This window comes from Entelurus aequoreus, linkage group LG08 (genome assembly GCF_033978785.1).
Source record: "Entelurus aequoreus isolate RoL-2023_Sb linkage group LG08, RoL_Eaeq_v1.1, whole genome shotgun sequence".
Classification (NCBI taxonomy): Eukaryota; Metazoa; Chordata; class Actinopteri; order Syngnathiformes; family Syngnathidae; genus Entelurus; species Entelurus aequoreus.
The window spans coordinates 25067372-25086917 of NC_084738.1; the positions used below are offsets into that span (position 1 = coordinate 25067372).

The 19546-nt window shown below is 39.7% G+C and overlaps 1 protein-coding gene and 1 non-coding gene across 2 annotated transcripts in view; both read left to right on the forward strand.

Annotated features, from left to right (window-relative positions):
• fam20cb (FAM20C golgi associated secretory pathway kinase b) overlaps positions 1 to 19546 on the forward strand; it is a 130834-nt gene that overhangs the window by 100947 nt on the left and 10341 nt on the right. Inside the window, exons 4-8 of the mRNA XM_062056092.1 lie at positions 1463 to 1555; positions 14450 to 14565; positions 17789 to 17969; positions 18072 to 18181; positions 18259 to 18340. Of these exons, the coding sequence (XP_061912076.1) occupies positions 1463 to 1555; positions 14450 to 14565; positions 17789 to 17969; positions 18072 to 18181; positions 18259 to 18340 (582 nt within the window). The remainder of the gene's footprint in view (positions 1 to 1462; positions 1556 to 14449; positions 14566 to 17788; positions 17970 to 18071; positions 18182 to 18258; positions 18341 to 19546) is intronic.
• trnar-ccu (transfer RNA arginine (anticodon CCU)) lies at positions 14261 to 14333 on the forward strand. Its single transcript has one exon. It is a non-coding gene; the product is annotated as a tRNA-Arg (tRNA).

Below are 19546 nucleotides of genomic sequence, written 5' to 3' on the forward strand. Positions count from 1 at the left end.
ATGTATAACTTTCTCCGACTTTCTAGGACGTGTTTTATGCCACTTCTTTTTCTGTCTCATTTTGTCCACCACACTTTTAACGTTGTGCATGAATGCACAAAGGTGAGTTTTGTTGATGTTATTGACTTGTGTGGAGTGCTAATCAGACATATTTGGTCACTGAATGACTGCAAGCTAATCGATGCTAACATGCTATTTAGGCTAGCTATATGTACATATTGCATCATTATGCCTAATTTGTAGCTATATTTGAGCTAATTTAGTTTCCTTTAAGTCCTCTTAATTCAATGTATATCTCATGACACATGTAGTATGGCTTTTAATTTCTTGCGGCTCCAGACAGATTTGTTTTTGTATTTTTGGTCCAATATGGCTCTTTCAACATTTTGGGTTGCCGACCCCTGGGATAGTCGATGACTAGTCGTTCATCAAAATAGTCATTTGTTGCATCCCAGATAATGAATATGTTCCTTGTTTGTCAACACAAGAAGCAAACATATGATGGGTTGGACCATTGCGTATTTGAACAGTCCCTAGGTTGACGTCACAGATATGTTGTAAAGGATTAAGAATACCTACAAACAAAATAACTGTCTATGTTTGTCAAATACTTTCAAGGGCATGATGTGCATGTGGAGAAAAATGAGCAAAAGGTCTAATCAAGAGGAAGGAAATTGAGGACTTTTCAGTGAATGAATGTGCTCCTGGGCACCATGTTGGGGTGGTTAATGACTGGGGCACATGTCAGCTACGCAGCTGTGGAGGTAGTGAGCCAGCCAAGGAGGAGAGAGATGGATGCAACAGAGGAGGAAAGGAAGAGGTGGAGCGATTAAGATGTGGACACACAGGGAAGGGAAATGATCAGAGAGGGGAATAAAGAAGAAGGATAAGGGAGGGAAGTTGCCAAGATATTTTCCAGTCTTCTCATCTTCCTCCAGAAAGCTGAAGATTATTTGCAATTGTTGCTTCTGTGATCAATAAAAACAAAGCAAAGTGGGAGGATTGCTCACAAAATACTTCAAAAATCACCATCTTTTTTTAATTTTTTGACGCTTTTGCCCTGCTCCGTTCTGGCTCCTATTCCATCAGCGCCGGCTTTTTAAGTCTTAAAGAGCCTCTCTCACTTCTTGTAAGAGCTTTAAAAGCACAATGTCTGCGGGAAGCAATTTTTCAGCAGGATCAGAGACGGACAGAAATAGATACACAGCAGGAACAGGGATGGCCACTTCAGGAGGAAGGCTTTGACCTTAAATTGTCCTTTCTCCTCCTCGAGGTGTTCAGAGAGATGTTTGGATTGTGGCCTTGATATTGCTGACAAAGCAAATAATAGGTGCACATGTGTGAAGCCATACTTGTCTGGTTTTCTGTGTAGGAAAAATACATCCGTTGTTACATTTGTCGACTTAGGAATGTTGTTTCAATCAAATCCACTGTCTAAATATAATTTTATTTGTCCTTGCAGGCAGACTCGTGAACAGGAGACGCCCCCAGACTTTTTCTATTTCTCTGACTTTGAGAGACACAATGCTGAGATTGCTGCCTTTCACCTGGACAGGTAAGATGAAGTATCCATGGAAAATACACACAGGTTCTGCAAAAACGGTGTCAGTTAAAATTGATGAAACCCCGTGGTTATTGTTGTCATGTCACACACGCTTTGGTCAAAGATTGCAAAATGTCAGAAAAGATTTGCATAACTTTTTTTTCCCGATGCTGAAAATCTGTTGCATCGATCACTTAAGAGAGGACCAAACTACTTTAACTATGGCTACATTAATAAAATCTGTGTCCCGGAAGGCGGAAATTGTGTTAATGCTGGCGGCCAATGCAGAAATCTTTACCAAGACATAGACTGCATCATGAAATTTCCATCCATCCATCCATCCATCTTCTTCCGCTTATCCGAGGTCGGGTCGCGGGGGCAGCAGCCTAAGCAGGGAAGCCCAGACTTCCCTCTCCCCAGCCACTTCGTCCAGCTCTTCCCGGGGGATCCCGAGGCGTTCCCAGGCCAGCCAGGAGACATAGTCTTCCCAACGTGTCCTGGGTCTTCCCCGTGGCCTCCTACCGGTCGGACGTTCCCTAAACACCTCCCTAGGGAGGCGTTCGGGTGGCATCCTGACCAGATGCCCGAACCACCTCATCTGGCTCCTCTCCATGTGGAGGAGCAGCGGCTTTACTTTGAGCTCCCCCCGGATGGCAGAGCTTCTCACCCTATCTCTAAGGGAGAGCCCCGCCACCCGGCGGAGGAAACTCATTTCGGCCGCTTGTACCCGTGATCTTGTCCTTTCGGTCATAACCCAAAGCTTTCATGACCATAGGTGAGGATGGGAACGTAGATTGACCGGTAAATTGAGAGCTTTGCCTTCCGGCTCAGCTCCTTCTTCACCACAACGGATCGATACATCGTCCGCATTACTGAAGACGCCCGCACCGATCCGCCTGTCGATCTCACGATCCACTCTTCCCTCACTCGTGAACAAGACTCCAAGGTACTTGAACTCCTCCACTTGGGGCAGGGTCTCCTCCGCAACCCGGAGATGGCACTCCACCCTTTTCCGGGCGAGAACCATGGACTCGGACTTGGAGGTGCTGATTCTCATCCCAGTCGCTTCACACTCAGCTGCGAACCGATCCAGCGAGAGCTGAAGATCCTGGCCAGATGAAGCCATCAGGACCACATCATCTGCAAAAGCAGAGACCTAATCCTGCAGCCACCAAACCAGATCCCCTCAACGCCCTGACTGCACCGAGAAATTCTGTCCATAAAAGTTATAAACAGAATCGGTGACAAAGGGCAGCCTTGGCGGAGTACAACCCTCATTGGAAACGTGTCCGACTTACTGCCGGCAATGCGGACCAAGCTCTGGCACTGATCATACAGGGAGCGGACCGCCACAATCAGACAGTCCGATACCCTATACTCTCTGAGCACTCCCCACAGGACTTCCCGAGGGACACGGTCAAATGCCTTCTCCAAGTCCACAAAGCACATGTAGACTGGTTGAGCAAACTCCCATGCACCCTCAAGGACCCTGCCGAGAGTATAGAGCTGGTCCACAGTTCCACGACCAGGACGAAAACCACACTGTTCCTCCTGAATCCGAGGTTCGACTATCCGGCGTAGCCTCCTCTTCAGTACACCTGAATAGACCTTACCGGGAAGGCTGAGGAGTGTGATCCCACGATAGTTAGAACACACCCTTCGGTTCCCCTTCTTAAAGAGAGGAACCACCACCCCGGTCTGCCAATCCAGAGGTACCGCCCCCGATGTCCACGCGATGCTGCAGTCTTGTCAACCAAGACAGCCCCACAGCATCTAGAGCCTTAAGGAACTCCGGGCGGATCTCATCTACCGCCTTTCCACCGAGGAGCTTTTTAACTACCTCAGCAACCTCAGCCCCAGAAATACAAGAGCCCACCACAGGTTCCCCAGGCACTGCTTCCTCATAGGAAGACGTGTTGGTGGGATTGAGAAGGTCTTCGAAGTATTCCCTCCACCGATCCACTGATGGTGTTCTGCTGACCTCGAATGCGGATGTTGTGGATCATGAAATTTACCAAGTAAAAAAATTAAAGATTTCTTATTCTATCATTGTTATTAACCATAAATACCCTTGATGGCCACATGAAAATGTGTCTACATTAAAATGTGTTTTTCCTCTTTACCATTCATTAAAAAAACAATATGGCCTGTAGCTAAACCAGCTCTTCTAAAATAATGAGGCGGGCGCTGTGCCCCCGGGGAACATGTGACCCCGGGGAACATGCTTTATCAGTATCATACAGCATCATGCTTCAAACACTGCTTTGAAAAGCTTTGCACTACAAAATGTGCTCATCCTCATTTTGAAATCAGCACAAATTGTTTTCTTTTTTGTATTTTTGTTATGTAGGTTAAAGTGTTTTGTATGTTGTGCTACTGAATTAATGTTGCTGATGAATTTGAATTTAATATTATTTATTGACTTTATTTAATTGTATTTGTCGGTATTAAATGGTTCATTTTTTTACAATTTAAATAAGGATTCAATTATTTCAGACACATCCATGCACTTTAAATATTTTATGTTACAGACTAAAAACAATGTTAATTAAGTTATTCTTTGTTGTAAGTTGATCTGTATTTATTTTTGTTAGTTTATTTAATGTAATAAGTAAACAATGTTATGCCGAGGTGTACTTACTACATTTTTATAGACAAATTATACTATGTATTGTCACAGCAAATCGGCCTTCATGTTGTCGTAGATTAAAACAACTACTAGAGGACAGTAAATTGTTTAATCCTTTATATTTATGAATGTAATGATTTATCTACGGAAATTCCTAAATGATTATTTTTCACTGAATTACTGAACTAACCTTTGAACAAACAACTTTGTGCTTGTTGATGTTCTTAACGTTCAGCTGAAAATGCAGTCTCCCACAAGCTTTGATTCAACAAAGACACAAGTCGTACTTTATCTTCGGTTTTGGAAATGTAGAGTTTTGTTCCGTCCAATCTCTCCTAATATTGTATATCTGCATTGCAGGTCCCCCATCCACACCTACTTAAGAATCATTTTTTTCAGAAATAAACAGCAATTCTACCTATTTTCAGTGTCTGTCCGAGTGCTCACGTCTGATTGTGGATTCCCCTCAATCTGATTGGTTGATTGAAGTGGTGGGGGCAATTTGAGAACGTGTGCATCCACAAGCCCTACACATTCTTTCATATGCATCATTTTTGTCCGGTTTCTAAGCTAAATTTACATTTTATGCACTATGAACTTTTTCACACAGAATCAATTCAGGTGTACCCAAAGAAGTGTTCTACATAAAGAGTTGTTTATTTGATGAAAATATATCCCCATTAGTTGCTACCAAAGCAGCGACCAGTCTTTTTGTGGTTCATCATCCAAGGCAACAAGAGCACAATAAAACCAGTTCATATACAGTCGTGATTAAAAGTTGACATACACTTGTAAAGAACATAATGTCATGGCTGTCTTGAGTTTCAAATAATTTTTACAACTCTTATTTTTTTGTGATAGAGTGATTGGAGCACATACTAGTTTTATGTTCTGGGTCTGTTTTGCTACCAATGGAACTGGTGCTTTAAATGGGACAATGAAAAAGGAGGATTACCTCCAAATTTTTCAGGACAACCTAAAATCATCAGCCCGGAGGTTGGGTCTTGGGCGCAGTTGGGTGACAATGACACCAAACACACGTCAAAAGTGGTAAAGGAATGGCTAGAATGAAGGTTTGGGGGGATGGGTCAAATGCAGAGGACAAATTTCACCACACCTACTGTGTGTGTCTGCGATGAGGTGGCGACTTGTCCAGGGTGTACCCCGCCTTCCGCCCGATTGTAGCTGGGATAGGCTCCAGCGCCCCCCGCGACCCCGAAGGGAATAAGCGGTAGAAAATGGATGGATGGATAGTGTGTGTGTGACAATCATTGGTACTTTAACTTTAACTTAACTTAACTTTAGAATGGTCTTCCAAAAGTCCTGACTTAAACGTGTGGACAATGCTGAATAAACAAGTCCATGTCAGAAAACCAACAAATTTAGCTGAACTGCACAAATTTTGTCAAGAGGAGTGGTCAAAAATTCAACCAAAAGCTTGCCAGAAGCTTGTGGATGGCTACCACAAGTGCCTTATTACAGTGAAACTTGCCAAGGGACATGTAAGCAAATATTAACATTGCTGCATGTATACTTTTGACCCAGCAGATTTGGTCACATTTTCAGTAGACCCATAATACATTCATAGAAGTACCAAACTTCATGAAGGTTTTTGTGACCAACAAGTATTTGCTCCAATCACTCTATCACAAAAAAATAAGAGTTGTAGAAATTATTGGAAACTCAAGACAGCCATGACATTATGTTCTTTACAAGTGTATGCAAACTTTTGACCACGACTGTATAAAAAAAATACTTTTGTATAGTACCTTTGAAAAAATATTTCTAAAATGTCTTATATTATTTGATTCATTTCAAGAAAATAGCAGCCTTGTACAACACTGTGCAAGAAATGGCCATGAACGTCATTCTATTCAAGTTCCATTGTGACTTAGTTAGAAAACACAGAGTACATTGGACCTTGTAGTCCAGGAGCTAATGAAGTTCCCACACATTCTCACATTGCCCTTAATGTTTTAGTCACTGTTGGTGACCAAAAGGTCAAGTTTAGCCTTCTCCGTGATCATAGACGGACAATGTCCTGTTTGATGTCCTGCTGCTTTTACGCCTGCCCTGATTGCTAATCTGCGTCTCCTCGTGTCAGCTCATTAAGCACCTGGCAGGGAGGAAGACAAAGCTGAACAACGCTACATGTGAAGGGCACCTCTGCCTTCCTGTAAAGATTTGCATTTTGGTGCTATTATTTTAAATAAGGACCAGAATACTAATGTTGGAATCAAGATTTTACAAAACAGGAGCGGTTATGAATAATGGACACATTCATAAAAAGCCCTAAAATAGTTGGGTTTTTTTCGGTGACGTCGTCACTCATGTTTTTCCGAAAGGGACGCGAGTCAGAGCCGCCGCTCCAACAACATTGCAGGTGGAAACATGTAAAGTGGTGCGACATTTCCTCATATTCTTGTTAAAAACATGAATACAGACGTTGTTTTTATGACACCACATTTGTGGTTAGCTTGATGGCTGATGTATAACTTGTTACCACGCTAGCTAACTAACAATTGGAGATAAAGTTGTGTGAAATAGAAATTTAACCATCATTTTAGCCAAAGTCCGCTAACTAAACGTTGTCTGAATCATTTCAAGTACCGTATTCTTCGGACTATAAGGCACACTTAAAATCCTTTCTTTATCTCAAAAATCGACAGTGCGTCTTATAACCCGGTGCGCCTAATATATGGCATGATTATGGTTGTGCTTACCGACAGGGCCGGCCCGTGGCATAGGCCGTATAGGCAAATGCTAAGGGCGCTGTCCATCAGGGGGCGCCACGCCAGTGCCACAAATGTTGGAGAAAAATAAATAAATAAAAAAAAGTTGGTACTATTATTTCTAAATACAAAAAATAATCCCACGTTAATTAAAATGCAAAGTAAAGCCTATTTAATAGAAATATTATTTGTTACATCATTAATTTGAGCACTGCTGTGATTCGGTTGAAGATAATCATAACATAACATTTTCATATAATATGTTAATTTGCTTTCTTTAAGTAAAAAAAAAGGTCAAAGACAAAGCTATTCGGTTTCTTGCGAGTATATACACTTCACTGCCGATGTGGGGGGGGGGGCACCTAAAATCTTGCCTAGGGCGCCAGATTGGTTAGGGCCAGGCCTGCTTACCGACCTTGAAGCTATTTTATTTGGTACATGGTGTAATGATAAGTGTGACCAGTAGATGGCAGTCATACATAAGAGATATGTGTACACTGCAAGTTGACGCCAGTAAACAACACCAAAACTTTAAATGTTCCATTGAGAATATAGAACATTACACACAGGCCTCAAAAATCTGTCAAAATGTTTTTAGGACGACTTCCGTAAGCTCATTTTAGCTCAGGGGCCACATGGAGGAAAATCTTTTCCTAATGGTAAAATCATGGCATGATAACTTCAAAATAAAGACAACTCCAGGTTGATTACTTTGTTTTACTTTGGCCAAAAATAGAACAAGCACATTATGAAAACGTACAAATCACAAATAATCATCTGGACAAAACACTTCAATTTTGTTGGAAATTCTGAGAAAATTGGTGATGAACAATGAACTTAGACTTGGTCTCTGTGTATCTACAAAGCCAGGATTAAACTTTAAGTCAGAGTCTTTCTGGGATTGAACAAAAAACATGTAACAACAACATGTAATCTATTCGAGGTAATAAAAAACCTCCTTTGTCATGTCCACGTATCAATCCAGTGCTAACTCAACAAACCGTAAGAAACGGAGGTAAAAACTATTCAAAAGGGTTAAGTTCACTTTTGACAGAGACATTTTGGGGCAACCAGGGTGCCAAATGACGATGTGTTTCATTCAGAAGACAGAAAACAGTAGGTTTTAAGTTTCATGTGGGTCGGGGAGGAGGAGCCACAGTCACCCTTTACTGTTTACCTCTTGCTTGGCCCCGGTATAAACCGTTTGCTTGCCTAACAGAATTGCTATTGTGACATCCAGTGGACACATTTAGAACAGCAGTTTCTTTCGTTCAAATAAAAAAGCAGCTCATTTTAATACTTGGCAAACTCATCACGCGGGCCGGATAAAACCTGTTTGAGACCCCTGACCTATGTCATCCTGTTCACACATTGAAACCGTTTTTACTGCTTTCATACTTCAATGCCTCTATCAGTTTAGTTGGTCAAAAACACGGCGGTCCACAGTGATGCCCTGAGCTCAGAGAGGCCGTGAGTCTCAAAGAATAAACGCCGGGCTTCCCACAGCCAGCATCTGACCCAACAATGACTGCAGCCTCCGTACTTTGCCGAGCAGCACGCTCTTTTGACTCTTCCTGCTGGAGGGAGCGTCATGAAAAGGCAGGAAACATCAGAAGGCTTTGGCTTGTTGCGGCAATGTCGGCGCTTCTTTTTTATTTTTTATTTTTTGGTTTGAAAAGTTGAGAGTGAGGTTACGACACTTGTCCGCTCACATGTCGACGGGGGCCACAGAGGGGAGAAATGTTGAATCGGCTCTCGTCTTTCCTTCAGGCGCAATGACACAGTTGTGCATGAATTGCATTAGCAGCAGCTTTTGTCAACAGCCTGCTACACATCTGGTCCTTCTCTCTCCCTACACACACACACACACACACACACACACACACACACACACACACACACACTGCTGGCGTGTGTGTGGGTTAAAGGGAAGAGGAGGAAACCAAAGGCATGAAAGGCTCTGTGCCCATTCTAAATATAAGCCAGGAAGAGTTTGCCAAAAGCAGCACTTTATTTTTTTCCCTTTATTTTGTCTGTTCTAAGTTAGACCTCGGCTACAGAGCTGGTGTTGCAGAGTGAGGCTGCACTGCCTCCCAGGGGGCCCATAGCCGCACAGAGGCTCCTTTAAAGCAGCACTAACGCAGCCAATGCCACCTCTCTTATAGGCCATACGCCGCCATTAACACACTTCATTATGTGATTGGATTTACTTCAGGTGGAAAAAGAGAGCGATCACAGCCTTTTATTGAAGCGTTCACTAATGTGTGTCTGTGCATTAGTATGTGACGAAAATAAGGACATGATAGTGTTTCATTTAGCGTGTGAAAAGAACAAACATTGTTTTGGATTTTTTTTTTTTTTAAATGGCTCACTCTTTAGCATTGTTTAAATGGCAATCCAGGACAAGATTGTGTTTGTGCTGCAGTGTCTCATTAAAATATTGGTGAAAAAATCAATTTTGTACTTTGAAATAGATTCTATAAGTGTGTACATTTTTAGAGTAAACGGTTGTGTTTGTGCTGCATTTCACAGTCCTGAAACAGCACAATCATTATTTTCTTATTTCTAATTATTTTAATTCTGCCTAGCAACAAGTGTGTTTTTTGCAAATGAACCATCCTGCTTTTCAGCATCCTCAATAAATAAACACCCCTCATATAGGAACATTCCAGATGAATGTGATAAAATGTGATTCAGAGGAAACTAGATATTAGTTAAAGTAACTATGTAAAAAAGGGGGGGAGTCAAAAGGTTTATACTTCTTCCCATTACCCTTTTGAGATATGTTTAATTTAATTGTATTTCATTTTATGAATTCAATTTTATCTTCTTTTTTGTAAAATAATAATATTGCCATTGAGCACAAGACTGTTCACTGGAGATATGTATGTATATTATGTACTACCTGTATGATGTGGAGCTGACTGTGCAATACTCAATAAACAACAACTATGGGTACCGTACACTGAATTCATACTGAATACCGATTCACGTGAAATCAAACTGTACCACATTTTTGATGCCTTTGTTGCCCTTGACGTCACGTCCGGTTGCAGACTATGCACCGGCTCAAACACTTTTCGGGGAAACAAGCGCTTAATAAGCACTCAACTAAACTGTCTCTACTTTAGGTAATTTTTGCAATTTGCCATGCCAACAAAGTAAGTATGCCTGATAGAAGAAGCTCAACACGCACTCAAACGACTTTTTAGCACACTCGTGATGTATCGTCACGAAAATCGCTGGAGACATTGATCATGACAGGACACACAAAAGCCTCAAAAACCCATATTTAAAAACAAACATGAAGTCAGCCATCTTGGTTCCTGTCGACCATTTTTTAGTTTAGGGTTGTTGAAAAAATGAGACATATTTTAAGCATTCTTTTAAAATAATATTGATGTTTATTGCTTCCAGCTTATGAAAACATTGAATTGAAAATCTCAGAAAATGTGGGGTTTTCAAAAACTGTAAGCCAAAATATTTATATTAAATAAAGGCTGGACATATCTCACTCACTTTGTATCTAATGTGTTTTATGTGAGTGTGAATGTTGTCTGTATACATGTGTTGGCCCTGCTATGAGGTGGCGACTTGCCCGACTTGCGCCGATGATAAGAAAGTTTGTCGCTGCAATGTTAACTTATTACCTCAGTTTTATATAAAGTTCTGTCGAGGTTAATTTGAAGCAAAAGTGGGCGCTGGTGTGTGACGTGGTCACTGCTTGTGCATAATGAGCGTTGCCTTCCAGCGCCGGTCAAAACAAACACTCTGATTAATAATCAATAATTTATGGTAATGCAATATTTTTTTTATTAATCACATGCGTTAACACGTTAACATTGACAGCCCTAATATATATATATACATATGTGTTTGTGTGTGTATATATACATATACATGTGTATTTATTTATATATATATATATATATATATATATATATATATATATATATATATATATATATATATATATATATATATATATATATATATATATATATATATATATATATATATATATATATATATATATATATATATATATATATATATATATATATATATATATATATATATATGTAAATATGCTCATTTTTGTGGGATGCTGAAATGACACCAGGAACCGGTTTGTCGGACGCGGAATATTTTCTTTACATTCATGTTGCACTAAAACAACTGTGGTTGTGTTGCTGCTGCTGCTTCAAATATTATTCATTACAATTGTTGTATTTATTCATTGTGGTTCATCACTAACAGAGGTTAGGAGCAATTTATCGATAGTTGCAGTGTCGCCATATTGAGATATTTTTGAGATTGTGAGCCATGTATTACATATCACAATGGGAGGAAAAGAACCTTTGTCCATGGGGCGGAATAGTCACACACTCTCAATTATTGGATCTGGGTTCGAATCCCAGTTGGGTGGTTTGGTATTCCATTTTGTTTCACCTCCATTGTAGTTTAACTGAGACACGGTTCCCTAATTATATTTGTCATTGATGCCCGGAATCTTCTCTCAAGGAGACCCAGCTTACCTGAGTGGTTAATACCGTTGCCTCCCCAAAAAGTGCTACTGGGTTCGAGTCCCAGTAGGACTGATAGGGAACTTACAAAAGTCCACTTGGAAGAGTTAGTGTTTTATCGCATCTCGATCATAGTTTACTGAGACAGGTTAACCATTAAATATGTCATTGGGGCCAAAAATCTGTACTTAAGAAGACCCAAGATAACTGAGTTGTTAAGCAAGGGTTACTGGGTTCAAATCCCAGTCAGGTTGACCGGCTTGCCAAGCCAAAGTAGGGAGGAGTCGGGATGCCGGACAATGTGGGGGCGTTTCACCTCCCCCACACTGAGTAAAGCTAAGTGCTAGCTGCTTAATTAGTTTATAGTTAAAAAGGTAAGTATGGGTAATAATAAGGGATGTCCGATAATATCGGCCTGCCGATATTATCGGCCGATAAATGCGTTAAAATGTAATATCGGAAATTATCGGTATCGTTTTTTTTTTATTATCTGTATCGGGTTTTTTTTTTTAATTATTATTATTTTTTAATTAAATCAACATAAAAAACACAAGATACACTTACAATTAGTGCACCAACCCAAAAAACCTCCCTCCCCCCATTTCTTTCTGTTATCAATATTCTGGTTCCTACATTATGTATCAATATATATCAATACAGTCTGCAAGGGATACAGTCTGTAAGCACACATGATTGTGCATGCTGCTGGTCCACTAATAGTACTAACCTTTAACAGTTAATTTTACTCATTTTCATTAATTACTAGTTTCTATGTAACTGTTTTTATATTGTTTTACTTTCTTTTTTATTCAAGCAAATGTTTTTAATTTATTTATCTTATTTTATTATTTTTTTTAAAAAGTACCTTATCTTCACCATACATGGTTGTCCAAATTAGGCATAATAATGTGTTAATTCCACGACTGCATATATCGGTTGATATCGGTATCGGTTGATATCGGTATCGGTAATTAAAGAGTTGGACAATATCGGAATATCGGATATCGGCAAAAAGCCATTATCGGACATCCCTAGTAATAATAATCAATAACATATAGTCTGTAGTCCAAAAGTCAAGGATAACCTCGGGGGTTAGCTCCTCCTCTGTTGCAAAGCTAAGGTTGGTAAGTGTACCATCGTAATTCCTAGGCTGGGATGGGTGAGAATAGGATGGGAATATGAATAAACATTAATAATTGTGGGCGTTGACCAATGAGCTCTCCTGGGTCTGACAGACAATTAGTAGTTGGTTGATTAAAAAAAAAACTAATTAAAAAATAAAAAGAAATTGAGAAATTGAAATTGGTTAATTAAAAAAAGCGAATTAATTGTAATTATCAATAAAAACAATCTTGTTTTTAATAAAAAAAATACAAGATTGATTTTTTTTTATTAACCAATTATTATTACCCATACTTACCTTTTAAACTATTCGCTTTACTCTGTGTGGGGGAGGTGAAACATTGTTCAGCATCCCAACTCCTCCATACTTTGACTTGGCAAGCCAATGGACCTGCCTGGGATTTTAACCCTGTCCCCTTTGAATAGGAGCGCGCAGCTTTAACTACTCAGCTATCCTTGGTCGTTTGGAGATTTCAGGCCCCAATGACATATTTAATTGGGAACCTGTCTCAGTTAACTATGATGTACATACGTCATTTACTGCACAGGCCTCTTGTCAACCTGCAGTCCACACTATCTCTTATGTGTGACTGCCATCGACTGGTCACACTTGTCGATGTACCAAATAGAATTAATTTGAGGTAGGTAAACACAACCGGAATTAGACACACCGGGTTATAAGGCGCACAGTCGATTTTTTGAGAAAATGGAGGGATTTAAGTGCGCCTTATAGTCCGAAAAATACGATACATTTCTTACTACAAGTAACACTATCGAGAGAGCAGGAGGAGACAAAAAGCCATGCTCACCGCTAAGGTAGCTTGACTGAAAGTGGAACAATAGAATATGTTTTCAGCACACTTTAGGTGTTACAGCAGAGAGTAACCAGTTATGAACAAGAAAATTGCAAATTAGCAAAAATATAGAAAAAATAGGGGGAAAATAATACAACAAATACACAAAGCTCGGTTGCCAAATGGGAAATGATCATACCAGAATGATCATATTTTGAGGGAAATTATCTTTTCCTTCTCCATACGTTTCTGTAATCATCTGTCCTATTTATTTGATATAAAGGGCACGAAATAATGGCACTTCACAAATTCGGCCTAGCAATAACTGTGGCCTGAGCAGGAGAAACAATAGAATAGTATTAAGTTAGAGATAGTTCCTTAGTTTTTATGCTTTTTCGCTTAGTGTGTTTAATTCATATTTATTCTTTACTCCCCACCAAGCTTTTTTTCTCTCCTCCCCAAGTCACTCCCCTCTTTAATCTGGTTATGTCCTCCTTCAGTCTGCCCTCAGGCCCCAGCCCATTAGCTGTTGTCAGGGGATATCAATTTTTAAAGAGCTAGGGTTGGTGTCATATTGAAGACATTGGCCGCAGATGCATAAAATCGACATTTGGCACGTACACGACCGTGCCATCTTTAACTCCCTTCCTCACACAACAATACCACACTTAACCTGAGCTTCTACTTAAGCTGTTCGAGCTAAAAGCTCACAATCACCGCAATGGCCGCACCCGCTGGTGTATGAATACTCTTTCCCGGAACGGATGGGGAAGTTATATCTTGATGGGCTTTTACACCAGGATGCTGTGTGAAGGTTAAAGCGGTGGTTGACTGCAAACATCACACTGCATCACTGATGTCACAGTGCCCCCTGGTGGTAATGCCTTTGTTATGATGCACATGTGCATATGTGAGCCCCAGTGGCCTAATGGACAAGGCACTGGCCTCCTAAGCCAGGGATTGTGGGTTCGAGTCCCATCTGGGGTGGTCAAATTTTACATATTTTCACTAACTTTAACCCATGATTGCATAATATCACGCTGATTGGCAACCTCTAAAACGTATAAAAAGCCTAATCCTGAATACACCTTCCCAATCTGCAGGATTCTGGACTTCCGCCGTGTGCCCCCTGTAGCTGGCCGACTTGTCAACATGACCAAGGAAATCCGAGATGTCACAAGAGATAAAAAACTCTGGCGGACATTCTTCATATCACCAGGTAGGAACACTGTAAATGAAATGTTCCTAATGTAAAGATAAAGTAGTTTTTGCGCCTGAAATGTTGGGGATGTTATTAATATTAACAGGGGACTGCATCAAAGCGCCACACTTAATGAGCTGTGCAACTTTTGGTCGCATATCATGCACACGTCCCATGAGAATGAATTTTCTTACAATCTCAGCAATTAATCCAAGTCATTGAATCCCTCCCAGGGCCATTAATCTTGTCTGAACACTGTTTCAAATGTGGTGTGCTTTGAATTCCTGAAGAGCAAAGAGAAGGTGCAGTCATGAAGAATGGAACTTGACCGTAACAAAATATTATCTAATTGTCTTGCTATTGACCTAGAAAAGGAGCCACAGGATTTTGCAAAATGTATATCAATGGCTTTTCTTCATTACAACTGCAATGTAATGATATTCAATACAACAAGTATAATGTTACATAGATCAGGACTGATCAACAGCAAAAAAAACAGCAAAGCGCTCTTTTTTTATACTTTGACTTGTTTTGATGCAGCTTAAAGCGATGATGCGGTGTCGACTTTGATTTTTTTTTAATACATTTTACATTTTTTAAAAAGGTTAAAAAAAAAAACATTTTAATTTATCAATCAATCAAGCAATCAAACTATTCATAAAACACTTTTTGTACATACAAATGCAACACTAAATGCTTTTCCTACTTAAAAACAATGGCTGATGACACACGCATCCCTCATCATTAATCACTAACACACACACATACAGTTGAATGCATGGCTGAGTACAGAGGAGTGTCATAAAGTACAAAGTGTCATATAGAAGGTCTATGGTGAGGATTTTTACAGTAGATCAGTGAGTCCAAACTATATTCAAAAAACAAAAGATGCAGGGTGCCACTTAGATTTTTTATTTTTTTAATATATTAAAATGTAAAAATAAGCAGCTTGGATAGGCTACAGTGCCCCCGCGACCCTGAGAAGGACAAGCTGTAGAAAATGGAGGGATGGATGGATAAAAAAAGAAAAAGGCTGAAGACAAATTATATATATATATATATATATATATATATATATATATATATATATATATATATATATATATATATATATATATATATATATATATATATATATATATATATATATATATATATATATATATATATATATATATATATATATATATATATATATATATATATATATATATGTGGGGCGGCGTGGCGAAGTTGGTAGAGTGTCTGTGTCAGCAATCGGAGTGTTGCTGGTTACTGGGGTTCAATCCCCACCTTCTACCATCCTAGTTGTGTCCTTGGGCAAGACACTTCACCCTTGCTCCTGATGGCTTCTGGTTAGCGCCATGCATGGCAGCTCCCACCATCAGTGTGTGAATGGGTGAATGTGGAAATACTGTCAAAGCGCTTTGAGTACCTTGAAGGTAGAAAGGCGCTATACAAGTATAACCCATTTATCATTTTATATATATATATATATATAATACGTATTTGCAGAAGATTCGGAGAGTACTAACTTTTTTCCACCGAGGGCCGCATACTGAAAACACGAAGGATGCAGGGGGCCACTTTGATTTTTTAGAAAACATGTTTTTATTAGGGCAGAACAGTGGAATAAGAATGCATGCCTCACAACACGAAGGTCCTGGGTTTGATCCTGGTCTTGGGATCTTTCTGTGTGGAGTTTGCATGTTCTCCCCGTGACTGCGTGGGTTCCCTCCGGGTACTCCGGCTTCCTCCCACCTCCAAAGACATGCACCTGGGGATAGGTTGATTGGCAACACTATATTGGCCCTAGTGTGTGAATGTGAGTGTGAATGTTGTCTGTCTATCTGTGTTGGCCCTGTGATGAGATGGCGCCTTCCACCCAAATGCAGCTGAGATAGGCTCCAGCGACCCCGTAAGGCAGTGGTCCCCAACCTTTTTGTAGCTGCGGACCGGTCAACGCTTGAAAATTTGTCCCACGGACCGGGGGGAAATACAATCATGTGTTCTCACGGACTATATCCCTGCAGACTGTATTGATCTATATTGATATATAATGTATATATTGTGTTTTTTATGTTGATTTAATAAAAAATAAAACAAACATATATATTTTTTTATTTTTATTTATTTTTTTATTTTTTGTGCGGCCCGGTACCAATCGGTCCACGGACCGGTATCGGTGGTTGGGGACCACTGCCGTAAGGGACAAGCGGTACAAAATGGATGGACGAATAGATGTTTTTATTAATTTGAAAGGTTTTTAAAAAGTTATTTATATATTCAGAGAAACTATTGTTCTCTGTATTTTGGGTCTTTTTGCTCTGTTTTTCACATTTTTGCGGAGTTAAAAAAACTAAAAAAAACCATTTCAATGTGACGTAGACCAAGAAAAAAATGCCCCCAGGGCTGCACTTTGTACACCCAAACAGTAAATCCTTAAACATAGCAAAGTGTTCTTCTCATATAAAAGATCCTCGACCAGTTTTAACACAGTAATTATGCTTTAATTTATGACTTTATTACATTATATCACAATACATTTGCCACTAACAAAGAGTATTATTACACAACAGGAAGGGATACATCTGACTCCCCCTGATATTGACTAGCCGACATGTTAAGTATTGACTAATATTAATATACAGTGAAACCTCAATTTACGAACTTAGTTGGTTCTTGAACAAGGTTCACAAATCAAAAAGTTAGTGAAGCATAGTTCACCATAAGAAACAATGTAAATATTAATAATTACTTCTAGCCTCAACAAATGTAAAATAATGCACACTTTAAAGACACTATATGTATATATATATATATATATATATATATATATATATATATATATATATATATATATATATATATATATATATATATATATATATATATATATATATATATATATATATGTAAATATGTCTATATATATATATATATATATATTTGGCGCGATCTAAAGATTTTGTAAACAGAAAAGTTTGCAAATTGAGGGGTCTGTAAATGGAGGTTTCATTAATGTAGTATTTTTATTATAGTTGTTGTCTACATGATAGGCAAGTAATACACCAGGCTGACACAGTTGTCTTCTACACCACTGCAAATTACTACTAGATTATCATCATCATTATTATCTGTGTACAATTTGGAATTTCTGAGCAACTCTTTTAATAAAATGTGTGTTGTGTATAAATATATATGTGTTGTGTATAAATGTATACAATGTGTGTTTCTTTAGCCAATAACGTGTGTTTCTACGGGGAATGTTCGTACTACTGCTCCACTGAGCACGCTCTGTGTGGCAAACCAGACCAGATAGAAGGTTCCCTAGCCGCCTTCCTCCCGGACCTCGCTTTGGCCAAACGCAAAACCTGGAGGAACCCTTGGAGACGCTCCTACCACAAACGCAAGAAGGCAGAGTGAGAAAACAATCCCCAACACACTGACAATATTCACAAAAATATTATTAATGTCCGTTTGAACAAGTGTGCTTCATTTGCTGCATAAATGTTTTGACTCAGATGGGAAGTGGACCCAGACTACTGCGAGGAGGTCAAACAGACTCCGCCCTACGACAGCGGGACCAGACTCCTGGACATCATGGACATGACCATCTTTGACTTCCTCATGGGTCAGTTGCGACAAGATTCCATTTTTTTTTTTTTTTTTTCTCCATTTCTTAAATCCTTCACGTCGGATTCATCGCAGGAAACATGGATCGGCATCATTACGAGACGTTTGAAAAGTTTGGAAATGAGACGTTCATCATTCACCTGGACAACGGCAGAGGGTGAGAGATCACATGTTGACACACTCATTAGTCAAATGTCACTACGTATATGACAAAAAATATATATAATTGAATAAAAAATATCACGTTCCTAAAAACTGTAATATTGTAGATTTATCAATCAATCAATGTTTATTTATATAGCCCTAAATCACAAGTGTCTCAAAGGGCTGTACAAGCCACAACGACATCCTTGGTACAGAGCCCACATACGGGCAAGGAAAACTCACCCCAGTGGGACGTCAATGTGAATGACTATGAGAAACCTTGGAGAGGACCGCATATGTGGGTAACCCCCCCCCCTCTAGGAGAGACCGAAAGCAATGGATGTCGAGTGGGTCCGACATAATATTGTGAAAGTCCAACACATCAGCGAAAGTCCAGTCCATAGTGGGGCCAGCAGGAACCATCCCGAGTGGAGACGGGTCAGCAGCGTAGAGATGTCCCCATCTGATGGACAGGCTAGCGGTCCACCCCGGGTTGGGAGCAGAGTAGAAAAGAAAAGAAAAGAAACGGCAGATCAACTGGTCTAAAAAGGGAGTCTATTTAAAGGCTAGAGTATACAAATGAGTTTTAAGATGAGACTTAAATGCTTCTACTGAGGTAGCATCTCTAACTTTTACCGGGAGGGCATTCCATAGTATTGGAGCCCGAATAGAAAACGCTCTAAAGCCCGCAGACTTTTTTTGGGCTCTGGGAATCACTAATAAGCCGGAGTTCTTTGAACGCAGATTTCTTGCCGGGACATATGGTACAATACAATCGTCAAGATAGGCAGGAGCTTGACCGTGTAGTATTTTATACGTAAGTAGTAAAACCTTAAAGGCCTACTGAAACCCACTACTACCGACCACACAGTCTGATAGTTTATATATCAATGATGAAATCTTAACATTATAACACATGCCAATACGGCCGGGTTAACTTATAAAGTGACATTTTAAATTTGCCGCTAAACTTCCGGTTCGAAACGCCTCTGAGGATGACGTATGCGCGTGACGTAGCCCGGGGAACACGGGTATGCCTTCCACATTGAAGCCAATACGAAAAAGCTCTGTTTTCATTTCATAATTCCACAGTATTCTGGACATCTGTGTTCGTGAATCTGTTGCAATCATGTTCATTGCATTATGGAGAAAGAAGCTGAGCAAGCAAAGAAGAAAGTTGTCGGTGCGAAATGGACGTATTTTTCGAACGAAGTCAGCA